The sequence below is a fragment of the Grus americana genome, chromosome 1, assembly GCF_028858705.1.
Source record: "Grus americana isolate bGruAme1 chromosome 1, bGruAme1.mat, whole genome shotgun sequence".
Taxonomy (NCBI): Eukaryota; Metazoa; Chordata; class Aves; order Gruiformes; family Gruidae; genus Grus; species Grus americana.
In genome coordinates this window covers 193,605,442-193,619,786 of record NC_072852.1, presented here as the reverse complement: position 1 = coordinate 193,619,786, position 14,345 = coordinate 193,605,442, and the positions used below count along the sequence as shown (strand labels likewise).

Here is a 14,345-nt window from a genome sequence, read left to right as displayed (position 1 = left end):
GAAGAAGGGTAAGACTGATCGAGAGGATTTGAGACATCTTCACGTAACTTTTGTGGTACCAATATTGAAATTGTTTGATGGTGCAGTGTCTGTATTTAAAAGTCTTCGTTGAAAAAGTGTAGAGAATGCACGGAATTGCAACATTAAAGTGTTAAAAAAAAATGCCTTACGTAGAATTAAGGGTTCGTCTGCTTAGGTTATCAGAGGGCAAACCTCCGAGGTCGTTTGATAATGGCATGAGTCCTTTCAAAAGAGGAAGATACTGTCTGCTAAAGCGTTCTTTAATGGAGAAAGACTAAAAGCTGAAGCTCAGCTAATTCAAAGGGGAAACTAAAATATAAATTGAAAAATTTGTTGAAGAACAGTCCAGGGGAAGGGTAATGTTTCCTGTCTCTTGGTGTCTTCCAATCAAGACTGGTTTCCTTAAACCAGTCATATTAATTAAATAAGTAATAAATTAAATTAGGTTAATTTTGAGACCTTTTTTTATCCAGGATTTAAAAACATGGGGTGTATTTGGTTTTGCTCAAATTTTGATGCAATGAGGATGCAGCTTCATAGGTGTATATGGGATTTTGTGTAACTCTGGAAAAATGAGATTTCAGTATAAACATTGATACCTGCGATTAAATGCAGGTCCCCTATACCGTGTAGAAAAGATATTGAGTAGGGTTTTTAAGAATGAAAGGAGATTTTCAGTATCATCCAGGTATTCCAAGAAACTCCAGGATGTGACCTTATGTGCTCCAATCTGCTTTTAATGTCTTAAGCTACAACTGCTCAGACTGTCTTTTATTTGATTGTTCCAAGGTAGAAGTATGACAGAAGGTTGTCACTTTCTGTTATAAAACATTGAACTGTACCAAAAGACACCATCTCTCTAAGCTAAAGAATTCATAATCAAACTCTTCTGCTGTGCTTGGTGCTTTCAGTATATCCTTCCATTTTGTGTAAATTGCTATTTTTATTGTTTTATTTATTAAGAAATATCTCTGTTCAATCAAATAAAATCTATATAAGTGATGTTTAGTAATAAAGTAAAAAATCATGTTGAATTTGTTTTTCTTTTTTTAGAGTAATTTATAAATTATTGGCTTCCAAAAGTGAGAGTATATGGGTGCAAGCTTTGAAGGTCCTTGGATATTTTCTTAAACACTTGGGTCATAAGTAAGTGTAGTTTTAAAATTGTTATAGTAATGTATTTAAGTTCACAATTCTTGTCTTTTGGTCATAATTACTGTACATTCTTTGACAGTCTTTAGAAATTATTAAAATAAAATTGTTATGTTTACTGATTAATAATTTTCCCCTTTATACATTTAGATAAAATTAATTTTCTAGTTAACTTGTTACTACTATTAGTAAAAATCTGGAGGGACTGTTTACAATGGCATGTAGTGATAGGACAAGGGGTAATGGCCTTAAGCTGAAGGAGGGTAGATTTAGATTAGCTGTTAGGAAGAAATTCTTCACTGTGAGGGTGGTGAGGCACTGGAACAGGTTGCCCAGAGAGGTTGTGGATGCCCCCTTCCTATAAGTGTTCAAGACCAGGTTGGATGGGGCTTTGGGCAACCTGGTCTAGTGGAAGGTGTCCCTGCCCATGGCAGGGGCGTTGGAACTGGATGATCTTTAAATTCCCTTCCAACCCAAACCATTCTGTGATTCTATGATTTTATGATTCTACTATGATGTTTGAAAACATACAGTGATTGTCTGCCAAATATATGATATACTGAACTTCAAGTCTTAAAAGGAATGAAAAACATTTTCCAAAAATACATTTTATAAATGTAAATTGTATATTTGGCTAAGGATAATAGGAAACATATGAGTTTCATCAAAAATGTGTTGCTGGAATTTTCACTGCCAATGCAATAAAAGTTTCAGGGCAGTACTTTTAAAAATAGCTTTAAAATGATGGGAAAAATGAAACAGAAGAATATGTTATTCACATGGGAAAGTTTTGGATGGAAAAGCAAACAGACTAAGTAAATTATTGTAAATAAGAGATAAGGACATACCTCTATGCAAGAAATGTTCACATATAAAATGTGGCAACAAGAAATATTCACATTTAGAAAGAATTACTGTCACGAAATACACATACTTAGTCTCGTCTTCCCTAGTTTGCTGTTAAGAAAGACTTAAAAAGCATGCAGTGCTGTGTAATCTACTTTTGCTCACTTTCCCCGTCTATGTTTGGTGCTTAGCTGTCTGCCAGGGTTAACCCACAGCGATATTCTAGTTGGAGACTGTGCAGTATAAAAATTAACCGTGTGCTTCACAAGAGGCTTCATCATGAAAAACGTCCTTCGAAGGGAAAGGAGTTAGGAGTCCAGCCAGAGTGCAGTATTGCTAGACATGCTTTTCTCAGTAAGATCAATAAAGTATGACTGTATAATGGAGAGACAGTTAGCTGAGAATATGCTCCCAAATGGGATTTTTCTTTTGGGATCCAGCAAGCCAAATAGTGTTCTGGGAATTAATAAAGCAAATTGATAGCCCACTCAAAAATCTCCAAGGGCTTTTCAAACATTACTTACTAAAAATCATTCACATTGATAGGAGCTGGATTAAGTAAGATACACCAGACTTGTTTGACTTGTGCAGAAGCCTAGTCATGTCCAAATAAGTGCATTTGTTTAAATTTAAACTTATTTATCACTTATCCAGTAAATCAAGTCGCAAACTCTGTCAGCAGAACATTACAGAAAAAGAAAAGTGAGATTTTTCAGAAACTGAAGTTTCATTTCCCAGTCCTTAGAATCTACTTGTAATTATGGATGTATCAGTGTAGTTTCCATTGCTGAGTGAAAGTATTTACCTAGCACAAAAATAAATAACTTCATTTTTAATGTAATTGAAGTCATTGAAATCCATTTGAATATTCTGTGTAACCTTCAAAGTTTTTTTTTTAAATTTTCAGACCTCTAAACATCTATAAATGTTCACATTTTATGTAGATTTCAGCAAGTAAAAATGCCCCTCCTCCCATTTTCATATCTTACAGCTAGTGCTTGTGAGGTGTGCCTATTTGTGCACATACATATGTGTGCATATGCATGATTTTATAAAATTGTAGTCAACTACAGAAAATTCTAGGTGATCATAAACTACATAAAATCATAAAGCACTTGCATTGCTGTTTCACAGTACAGGAAACAGGCGTTGTATTGTAATACACTAAAGTAGAGTTGCATAAATAGATGTTATAATGTGATTTATGAAATCTGAACCAATACAATATTAATAACAAATGTGTAGGTACAAAACCAGTTACCATTGCTGTAGTTCATATATATTCATCACAGATTAAGCTATAGAGTGGAGGTAATTGATTCTTAGGAGAAGTGACGAGTGATTTGTTAGATGAGAGGCTGAATAACTTAATTGATTTTTCTTTGTGATCTGTGATGATAGACTACTTTGTCTAACTTTAACAGTTGGCAAAATCCAGGTTTTTTCCTTCTCTGCCATCTTTGATTCTTTCTAAGCCACCACTGAAATCATAGTCTGTTATTTACTTTTGGGTTTTATCTGCACATTTAAACTTTCCAATGAATTTTCACTTCCATGTGCTACATCATAGCTCACAAGGTTTTTCTCATAACTGACTCATGAACTCTCTTCTGTGCACAGAAGAGTACACAGTTACAAGTTGTTGCCACTCTCTTTTGTAGTTATTTGAAAATTATAATATAATGTATTAATTTCAAAAGTTCTAGAATGAATCTATATAATAAAAACCTGGGTTATCATCAGTAATCATGAAAAGGGAGTTTCTTAGCTTTTGAATGCATAAAATTTTACAGCAACTTTACTGTCTTTTATCTTATTTTATATTTTTCTGCTGCTTTAATATAGATTACTAATTATTTTGAATAATGTTTTTTATTTCGTATTCATTACAATAGTAGATCAATTTAATGATGCATTTTTTTTTATGATGTTAGATCCATTTTTAAAAGAATAGTGTTTTGGCACAGATGGAATTCACTGATGTGAGCTGCTTTCTTCTATGATTTTTAAGATTTCAGTAGTTTTGGATCCTAGCTATAAAATTCACTTCAATCACTTGGAATTTTATAACTTTTCAGGGTTTTATTTCCTTTGCATTGTAATGTGTGTTATTCCAGGATTTAATTATTTTGTCTGCATGAGAGAGTGCTGTATAAAGAGAATGGCAGTATTGATAAATCTGTATGTGTATAGTATTTATGTTGGAATATCTGAGGTTGGATTGTTCTGAGTCCTTGAGAGAACGACAAAAGTTATATTCTGCAGTAATCACATTTTAGCCAGCCTGTGAACATCTTGAACTCTCAGCCCGAGTAAGATAGAAAGGGAATCTTTTGGTTTTTTCCACGGTGAAAATCACGGAGGGTGAGCCCATCCCAAAATACAGCATTGCTTTCTGAGAACCTTTGTGTATTACTATAATGGCATTCATATTGGGAAAGATCTTAAATGACGTTCAATTCATACATAATATTGATAGAATAGCAACGTTTAGAACTTTATAGTACAACATCAAAATATTTGACTTTTGGGATTTTTTTGCATTTACTTAAAATGTTTAACATGCTTGGCATTTTCCTAATATTTTATTTTCTCTTCCAGGCGAAAGGTTGAAATCATGCATACTCACAGTCTGTTCACACTTCTTGGAGAAAGGTTGATGCTGCATACAAATACAGTGACCATTACAACATATAACACGCTTTATGAGGTACAAATTATTACACATGGAGATTGTTATCTCTATTGTAAAAATTATGGCTCGATTATATTGTTGTGACTGTGCTTTACAATATCCTGATTCTCAAGATTACTGAGAAAATTTTAGATAGAAATTTTAAGAAAGGATTTCTTGGTTCAGAAAGTATTTTGCCATGCTTTGGATATTTTTTTAAACAATGTCATAATTTTTACATAGTCTCTATAAAACTTTCCACTTACGGCATTACAAAAAGTGATGGAAAAGATCCTGCTATTTAAGATGTTCATTGCTTTCCACATCAAAAAAAAAGTTACTGTAGACCTGCAATTGCTCTTAACTCCTCCATCGTTTGGAGGAGTTTGTTTCCATTGCAATGGAAAATCCTGGAGTGAAAGAGATGGCTTTTTTTATCTTTTTCTTTTTTGTGCAATTCCTTTCAATTTTACAAAACTTTGAAACATGCTGGTTTTCTTTTTTAACTAGTAATGCTGATAGTATGCCAAAATGGTAACTGAACACAGCTACTTTCATGTAACAGATACAGCTTGAGGCCAGTGAATATGACCTCAAAGCATTCAGCTGTTCTAGCAAGCTCTTGTAGAAACTTCAGATGAGCAATTTTGTTTAAGCAAAATACTGTCAACATCAAATAGGTTGAAACCCATGTCCTCATGCTTGCAAATGCATAAAGATCTCATCCAATATTCAGTTATTTTTAGAATGGTGACTTAGATTGAATCTTTTGCAATTTATTTTATTATATTTTTTTTAGTCACAAAAAGGTGTAATGGCTTGATATAGAGGATTGGTTCCAGAAAGGACATGGAAAACTAAAGAAGTGCTTGATATTTAGGGTTCTGAGTCTGAGTGATGAAGAACACATTCTCCTATGATGGTAAAAACCTGAACACCAATGACTTACTCAGACATGAAGTTCTTTTTTATTGCACATGTCTAAGCTTACCTTGTGTGGTTTGACCACTTGGGTCTCACAGTCTAAATGTCCCTGCATTCAGATTTCTGAGAGCTTCTTTGATTGATATGCTCAGAAAATACATAACTCAGTGACTTGAGTAAGTGGAGTCCGGCATTCACAGCCATTTACATTTGAATAAATAGCCAGAGGAGGAGAAAAAGGAATTAAGTGCCAGAAGTACAATAGATTTGCCAAAGAAATGATATTTTCCACGTTCTCTCATAAAAAGCAAAGGCATATTTGCATTCTATTTTGAATACCAGTATGTAATGACCTATTCAAAGATCAGTCAGTTTACAATTGATAGTAATTTGATTATTGATTAATGAATGAACTAAAGTTCTGCTTTAAAATAAGTAAGAATTACTAGTAAAATATTCTATTTTGAAATAAATTTACTTGAATATACTTATTGAGTATCCTGCATTATTATCATTAAATTTTTAGCTTGCTCTTAAAAATAAAGTTGCATACATAGAACCAGTGACAGGTATCCCAGTGTGAAAAGTCTGTGGTGTTGCCTCAATACAGACTAATTAGTTTGCCAGGTACAATTCATGAAACAGGAGAATGATCTGTCTTGGTCATTATGTGAAGTTCCAGGATCATTCCTATGGAGCACTGTCTGTGACTGTTCCTCTTTCCTAGCAGGGGAAAACCAAACCCACTTTTAAGAAATACTGGGTTTGGTTATGGATGGAATATATGAGAATAACTTCTGATGCATGGTGCTCATGAAAGAATTTTTGATCTGTGAATGTATAACACTATGAAGAATATGCATTAAATATATTTAAAACACCATTTTTGTATATTTAGTCAGCTAACTAAGAAGTTAGTTAGGCAGTTGATGGTATGTCCATGAAAATCTTGCTCCTTGCAGGAGGAATTGCTCATTTCCATTCTTCAAGAATAAAAATATTTTATCAAAATATTTCATGTGGCCATGGCAAATGTTCTTCTTAACAAATTCAAAAATCGAACAAAGAAATGCTGTGACATTTGATTAAAAATGTTAAAAGGAAATTAATATTCTGTGTTTTAGATTTTGACAGAACAAGTATGCACTCAAGTTGTTCATAAACCACATCCAGAGCCAGACTCTACAGTGAAAATTCAGAATCCAAGTAAGGACAATATATTAAGTTTGTATGGTGAAAGTATTGCCTATAGGTTATGTTTGGGTTTTTTTTTTTAAATGGTTCAGGAAGTGAGAACAATTCATTATTGCATCTCAAATACAGATAGGTTTCAGTTATTACTTAAATTAGTTGCTCTTAGCAACTTTTTTTTTTTTTTAAATGTTGTTATAGTGTGTTAGGTAACTAATTTATTCTTTCAAAGTGATTCTTAAGGTGGTGGCAACGCTGCTAAAAAACTCCACACCAAGTGCAGAGCTGATGGAAGTTCGACGTTTGTTCTTATCTGATATGATAAAACTCTTTAGTAATAGCCGTGAAAACAGAAGGTATGTCACTACAAATAGTATTTTCTCATCCTTGACTTGTGGGTAATAGCAATCTGTTATACTCCGTATCGAGTTTTATACTGTATATTAGATGGAATATACAAAAGATAAATGGCATAGGTCTGGTAATGGAATAGGAAAAAGTAACTTTTCTTAGTTCAGCAACTAATAGTGAATTCTACTGTTTATAATATAGTTTAAATTTTTATTCATCCTGAAGTATTTTTAAGTTTCTTTCTGCTATTGGATTGATGTTCAGAGGGTATGTTCCTCCTATTTTAACCATCATAATGTTAAAATAAAGAAGCTTTTTTTGGATATATTTTGACCTAATTATTTCACTTTAGATGTTTACTTCAGTGTTCAGTGTGGCAGGACTGGATGTTTTCTCTGGGATACATTAACCCTAAGAACTCTGAGGAACAGAAGATCACAGAGATGGTTTACAACATTTTCCGTATTCTCTTGTATCATGCAATAAAATATGAATGGGGAGGCTGGAGAGTGTGGGTGGATACTCTTTCTATAGCTCATTCCAAGGTAAGAAATGGCTCTTGGATGTTTTTTTTTTAATACTGGCAACTCCCCCAAAGGGACTAGCACTAGAGTAAGATAAGCTGTAAAGTGATTTAGTGCCATCTGGTGGCTATCTCCATACATGTCAAGGTGGCATTTTTTTGTCATCGTTGTAGGTCCTTTGCTGTGAAACAATTTGTAAGCTGTATGTAATATGTTGTTAAAATTCTTGTTAGTTTTTGTCCAAGTTCATGTAGCATATATTCATCCATATAACCTGTTCTTTTCTTTTTAAGGTCACATATGAGGCTCACAAGGAGTATCTGGCAAAAATGTACGAAGAGTATCAACGACAAGAGGAAGAAAACATAAAAAAGGGGAAGAAGGGGAACGTGAGCACTATCTCAGGTCTTTCCTCTCAGACAACGGGAGCAAAAGGTGGAATGGAAATTCGAGAGATAGAAGACCTTTCACAGAGCCAAAGTCCAGAAAGTGAAACAGATTACCCTGTTAGTACAGATACGAGGGACTTGCTCATGACTACAAAAGCGTCAGATGATGTTCTTGGAAGTGCTGAGCGACCAGGAGGAGGAGTGCATGTGGAAGTTCATGACCTTTTAGTTGATATAAAAGCTGAAAAGGTAGAAGCTACTGAAGTAAAACTTGATGATATGGATTTATCACCAGAGACGCTGGTAACTGGAGAAAATGGTGCACTTGTAGAAGTCGAATCTCTTCTAGATAATGTATATAGCGCTGCTGTTGAGAAGCTGCAAAACAATGTTCATGGAAGTGTGGGTATTATTAAGAAGAATGAGGAAAAAGATAACGGTCCATTAATAACTCTGGCGGATGAGAAAGATGAACCTTCTACTAACAGTACTTCATTTCTCTTTGATAAAATACCTAGTCAAGAGGAGAAACTTCTACCTGAACTTTCAAGTAATCACATTTCCATTCCAAATGTGCAAGAGACGCAGATGCATCTTGGTGTAAATGATGATTTGGGATTGCTTGCACATATGACGGGTAGTGTAGATATAACATGTTCTTCAAGTATAATAGAGGACAAGGAGTTCAAAATTCACACAACCTCAGATGGAATGAGTAGCATTTCTGAGAGGGAGTTGGCTTCATCATCTAAAGGATTAGAATATGCTGAAATGACTGCCACAACTCTTGAGACAGAGTCTTCTGGTAGCAAAACTGTACCTAGTGTTGATGCAGGAAGTATAATATCAGATACAGAAAGATCTGATGATGGTAAGGAAGCAGGAAAGGAGATACGGAAGATCCAGACAACTACCACAACCCAGGTAAGTTTCAAGTGCTGTAGCCATGTACGTGTCTGATGTAATTGCTGTTCGTTGCTGCTGGATAAATTAGCAGTATGAGATCTGAGAGATGTTTGAAGTATATTTGTTTAATTATATGAAAGGTTTCCATCCTCCAAGTACATTTGCTTTGAAAATGCTGTAACATGTGTAAGGATTGTGAAGTCTTTCATATCTGTATAGAAAATATGTATTGCAATTATGGATGCTTTAGTTTAAAAAAACTTAGCTAAGAGAACCTCTCATCCATTTTCCTTAGTTCTTGTGGAGACATTAACTGATACTCTTAGAATTCTACTTTAGACTTTCTTGTTAGCATGTCTTAAGATTAGAAATATTTATATTTTACTATGAAATACGCATTGAAATATTCTTTACTCTTGCTGTAACTTCCTCAAAGTGTAGTCTTACAGCACTTTAGTACACTATCTTTATTCCTGTACAGGAAAGCTGGCATAAATAATCTCCACATTTGATCCTGATGCAAGAAAAGGAATAGTTTAGGGATAATAGAAGAAAAACTGTGACTTCATTTCCAGACCAGATATGATTAAAAAAAGTATCTACTTTCTTATTGGAGATCCTTTCTTGTCTAGGTCTCTCTCTGAAAAATTCTGAAAAATTAGTGGTTTTGTGAGAACCATAGCATTTTGAAAATGGGAAGGCAAAGGCAGAAGTCTACTCTTTGAAAGAATTTCTACTCTGTATACACAGCAAAATATAGGCTCACTTTTAACTTTTAAAGCACAGAATTAATTTCCTCATTGGCATTGTTCAGAGATTGTAGCACATAATCAAAGATTGCTTTTAAAGATGTTATCAGGTGAAAGAATTGACTACCTTCAAGATCTTACTAGTTGACTGTACGTCCAGTATGTACACCAGTATTTATGTTCTAGGATTTTAAAGTCAAGCAGACTTCCTGAAACTATGGAAGAAGAGCCAAACAAAAATTGCAAAAATTGCTCTGTGTGTGTACCAAATTGTCAGAAGAAAAAGTTTCAGAGATACAGTCAAGTACACTCAAAGTACATGTCATCTGATAAAAGAACGCAGATCAGCCTGCCCGCTTTGTTCTTCAGGGAGATAATATTTTCACAAAAACTCCAATTTATGGACTTTTTAATTTATTTAAACAATCTGAGGTTTCCAAAACAGATACTTTCCCTTTTAAAAAAAATTTGGGGAAAAAAAAAGGGTTTCTCAAACCATGGGTTCTGACATACAGAAAGGCTCTTCTAAGTCTCTCTTCTATGATAAGAACCTCTCTTTTGAAGAGAAAAGCAGACTGAGCTCTTGCATTCCCTAGACAGGTATTACAAGAACAGTTTGGGGTTCTCTTGTAAGTATTTTTTTCAAAAATATGAAAATCCTAACATCAGTGACAGACTATCAAGCATTGTGTAGGGATTCTTATATTTAAAAGCATTCTGTGTAATAAAGAACAAGCACTGAAAGCTCTTGATAGAAATAATGTATCTATTATTATCAGTTCCCAAACACCTTAAAGTTAAGACTGTTAATACCATGGAAACTGATAAATGGGAATGAATAGAGCATAGCAAGAAAAAGGAGCAATCAGTTTTTATTTTGAAATATGGATTTCTGTTTCAAAAGATGAGTGAAATGGTAGTATTCATTTGCTAGGTACATATACGGACCCATAAACACAATGAATTTGTAAGATAAATCTTGAATGGAAAAGATAATCTGAAAATCCTGTCAGTGTGACTTTGGGACTTTTCTGTTTGTTAACCTCTTTTCTTGAATTCCAGGGAATTCCTGCTTACTTCTGAGAAGAGTTAATGTCTTTATCAATAGTAGATCAAATATTGAAAAATATAAATATAACTTTTTCCTATGGTCCTAACTAGGAATGACTGAAAATAGATTTGAAAGCACTGTGCAGAAGACAAGAAGACTTTAGAAGACTAAAGATCTCAGAAGCTTTCCAGCTCAACTCCAATGCCATGTCCATTTTTACATTGCTAGTACAAATATTTTGTAAATGTCTTTTTCTTTTAAATGTCCAGATTTAAAATAGCGTGCTGAGATCAGGAAATGTATATGTGAGCAAAGCAAGTATATTTTCTATTTTGCCAGTTTGAAGCTAATCTAAAGTCACTTTAAAATAATTTCAATGATCAGACTTTGTATTTCTTCCTTTCAGAGATGTTACGCATTGTAAGTAATTTCATTGTTATGAATATTTGCCTCAAATTCAGTCAAAATGTTTGTTCTTTACAACTGTTTCTCCATCATATCCTCTAAGTGTATCTTTTACTTTTGTATTTAATCACCAAATATTGAAAGGGAATGAAATTCACATCTACCACCTGTTGGGTGGAGCTAAAGAATGTCCTGAGGATCCATAAAACCAATTAACAAAGTGTAACAAAATTGGCAAAATGAGATTTGGAGACTGGACTTGATTCTGTAATGATCTTGCTAAAAAGGCCAGATAAATAAATTGGTTTTGGAAAATGAGGAGCTGTCTAAAAGCACACTGATTCCTGGAAGCCATCACTGTATAGTTTGTCCATGTTTTGAAGCAAATGCTCAATGAAAACTGTGTTATCGGCACAAAAGAATAGTTGTTTCCTATACACAAAGTCTTGTCACTGCTGACCTTGTACATGCTGCTTTTGGTCTTTTCTGTAATACTTCAAGTGAAGAACCTGAGTGTAAAACATCGGTGAATAGCTGGGAGGAAGGCCAGCCGTAGCCCCTCAGCGCTGATTGATTTGAATTGGAGCAGCTCCTTTACTGAAGGATACTGCCTGCCTTGGAATACCAATATCTCCTGTAGTTTGTGCTCGTGTCCTCGGTTAGCCCATCCTTTTTCCAATTCTGTGATCCATTCAAAAACACATTACAAAATGTTAACATGATTTTTGAACTTGTTGTTGATGTAGGCAGTACAGGGTCGATCCGTCACCCAGCAAGACCGGGATTTACGTGTTGACTTGGGATTTCGAGGAATGCCAATGACAGAAGAGCAGCGACGACAGTTTAGTCCAGGTCCACGCACAACTATGTTTCGTATCCCAGAGTTTAAATGGTCTCCCATGCACCAGCGGCTCCTGACAGACTTGCTTTTTGCACTAGAAACCGATGTACATGTTTGGAGAAGGTAGGTGGTTTTTCTTCTTTAACTCCTGTTTTGTGTTTCCATCACCAAGGAAAAATTGGCTGTGTTGTAGAGGGGATTTTACTGGGGTAGTGGGAAGGGAAAGAGTTGATGTTAGCTCAAGTGTCCTTCTGTATCTTCTCTTTTCACCCCTTCCCAGCCTGTAACAACTCTATTTCACAGGTAACATTTTCTGTTTTCTTGAGAGATTGTATAACTCGTACATACCTAACTAAGCCGAGCTGCTCTTTCAGCTTCCATTTAACGTTAGAATCTGCTGCTTCTGTTTCAGACACGAGGAAGACTCGTGTGTCTGCTAATGGCCAGTTTTTTCAATTGCTCAATTAAAAGAGAGGTTCTTTACCTGTGAACCTTACAAATAGGAAGTCTTTCCTATCACATTTTTTAAGAACTCACTCTTTCTAGTTGACAATTTTCCTTTTGCATGCCAGCTCCTGGTTGTAGTTAGTCTTGGTGGTTATGTTATATTTTATGACAGCAATGTGATTTCTGTTGGGTTTTGTACACTTTAACAGAGATAGTCAATAACTTAGTGTTATCAGAGCCCTTAGGTATAATAGACACTATTTAATCTAATTTCCAGGACAGAATAGTTCATTTTCAGAAAACTTGAGCATAGATGTATCCAAGAACCAATTTATATTGCATTTAATTTCCAATTTGGTGAACTGTTCTGTGGTAGTCAGTAGGACGTAGACAATGCTGATGATTTTTTTGGCCAAATATGTGGGAGGGATTTACGCTTTGTGTTTAGGTAATGCTTGGAGATTGAAGTTCACTTTGTATATTTTCAACTGAAGCCTTTACTATTTGTTTGCTGGCTGGCAACAATGTTGTTCTGGGAAAAGAACATATTTACAGACCAAGTATTCCTCAAGATTTTCTCACAGTATTTTATATTTTTGAGGAGTGACTGTTTCATGGGACAATTTCTCACCAGTTAGGAGTTGCCGAGATTTCAGCTAATCTTATTAGCATCTGGGGCTTGCAAAGTTATTGCTAATGCTAAATTTAATAATAGTTAATAAAGTTAATATTAGATCAAGATACCACCATATTATCAAGTTTCTCCTTTAAAACACTAGCAGGTGTTATCATTAGGTGTTATCGAGGGTGCACTGGTGCAGTATGGTGAACTCTTAATATAAAATAATAACTTCCATGCTGAAGAAACAACCCCACTGCTTTCAGCAGACCTGTCTGTGAAGTGAAGTACTGGTTGATGGGAATAGAAGGTTACGAGCCGTTGTTCTCAACTGGGTATCTGAAACTAACCCTGGTGTGAAAATAGATAGCAATCAATTTGTTCATTAGACTAGTTCTGTTCTTATTTTTAGACAATTTACATGCAAAGTTTTGTAGACAAGATTGTGCCTTTCTATCAAAGAAATATTCATGGTCTGGTTGCAAAGAATTTATCTAAACTTTTATTTTAACTGTTTGTTTTTAATCCATCCTTTCTTCTCTTCTTGCAGTCATTCCACAAAGTCTGTGATGGACTTTGTCAATAGCAATGAAAATATTATTTTTGTACACAACACAATACACCTCATTTCCCAGATGGTAGACAATATTATTATTGCTTGTGGAGGAATTTTACCATTGCTGTCAGCAGCCACATCCCCAACTGTAAGTACAATATTTCCACCTAGTGGTCATATTAGAAATTGTTTTTACTAATGCAAACCACTATTTGCAGCTGACTTTTCTTATTTAGGGACTCCTGTCCTTTCTCTGCTAATTCCTTAAAAAAAAAATTAAGTTTATAATCGAAACTGTTGAGCATTGATATACAGACTGTTTATATTTTGCATTTGAAATGCTCATTTTATTAGAGAAGTAGTACTAAGAATAATATTTCATAGATAGTTAATATTTTGTTTGAAAGAGAAGACCATTGGGATCATGGCTACAAATCATGATTACTGTAACAAAATTACATGTCTTATGATGGCTAGTCATTGATATTCATAAATCTGTTTTGCATGGCCACAATTTGTTTGCATGCCAAATGCTACCAGAAGTCATCCCCCCACTATTCTGTTTATTTCTTCCTTCAGTAGGTCCTGACCTTCATTTCCTTCTTTTGTTTGTAAATCTTGTCTTGAAATAGGCTGATATTTTTATCCACCCTGATGTTCTTAGTACATTGTAATTTCTTAGGTGATCACAGTTCAGGC

At 34.5% G+C, this 14,345-nt stretch overlaps 1 protein-coding gene across 7 annotated transcripts in view; it reads left to right on the top strand.

The window, feature by feature from the left end:
- The window catches only part of NBEA (neurobeachin), a 517,855-nt gene that overhangs the window by 166,460 nt on the left and 337,050 nt on the right, over positions 1 to 14,345 (top strand). For all 7 annotated transcript variants that reach the window (XM_054837772.1, XM_054837762.1, XM_054837753.1 and 4 more), the window contains exons 17-24: positions 1,075 to 1,167; positions 4,621 to 4,729; positions 6,742 to 6,823; positions 7,041 to 7,164; positions 7,512 to 7,704; positions 7,977 to 8,996; positions 11,930 to 12,147; positions 13,641 to 13,794. In XM_054837772.1, the coding sequence (XP_054693747.1) occupies positions 1,075 to 1,167; positions 4,621 to 4,729; positions 6,742 to 6,823; positions 7,041 to 7,164; positions 7,512 to 7,704; positions 7,977 to 8,996; positions 11,930 to 12,147; positions 13,641 to 13,794 (1,993 nt within the window). The remainder of the gene's footprint in view (positions 1 to 1,074; positions 1,168 to 4,620; positions 4,730 to 6,741; positions 6,824 to 7,040; positions 7,165 to 7,511; positions 7,705 to 7,976; positions 8,997 to 11,929; positions 12,148 to 13,640; positions 13,795 to 14,345) is intronic.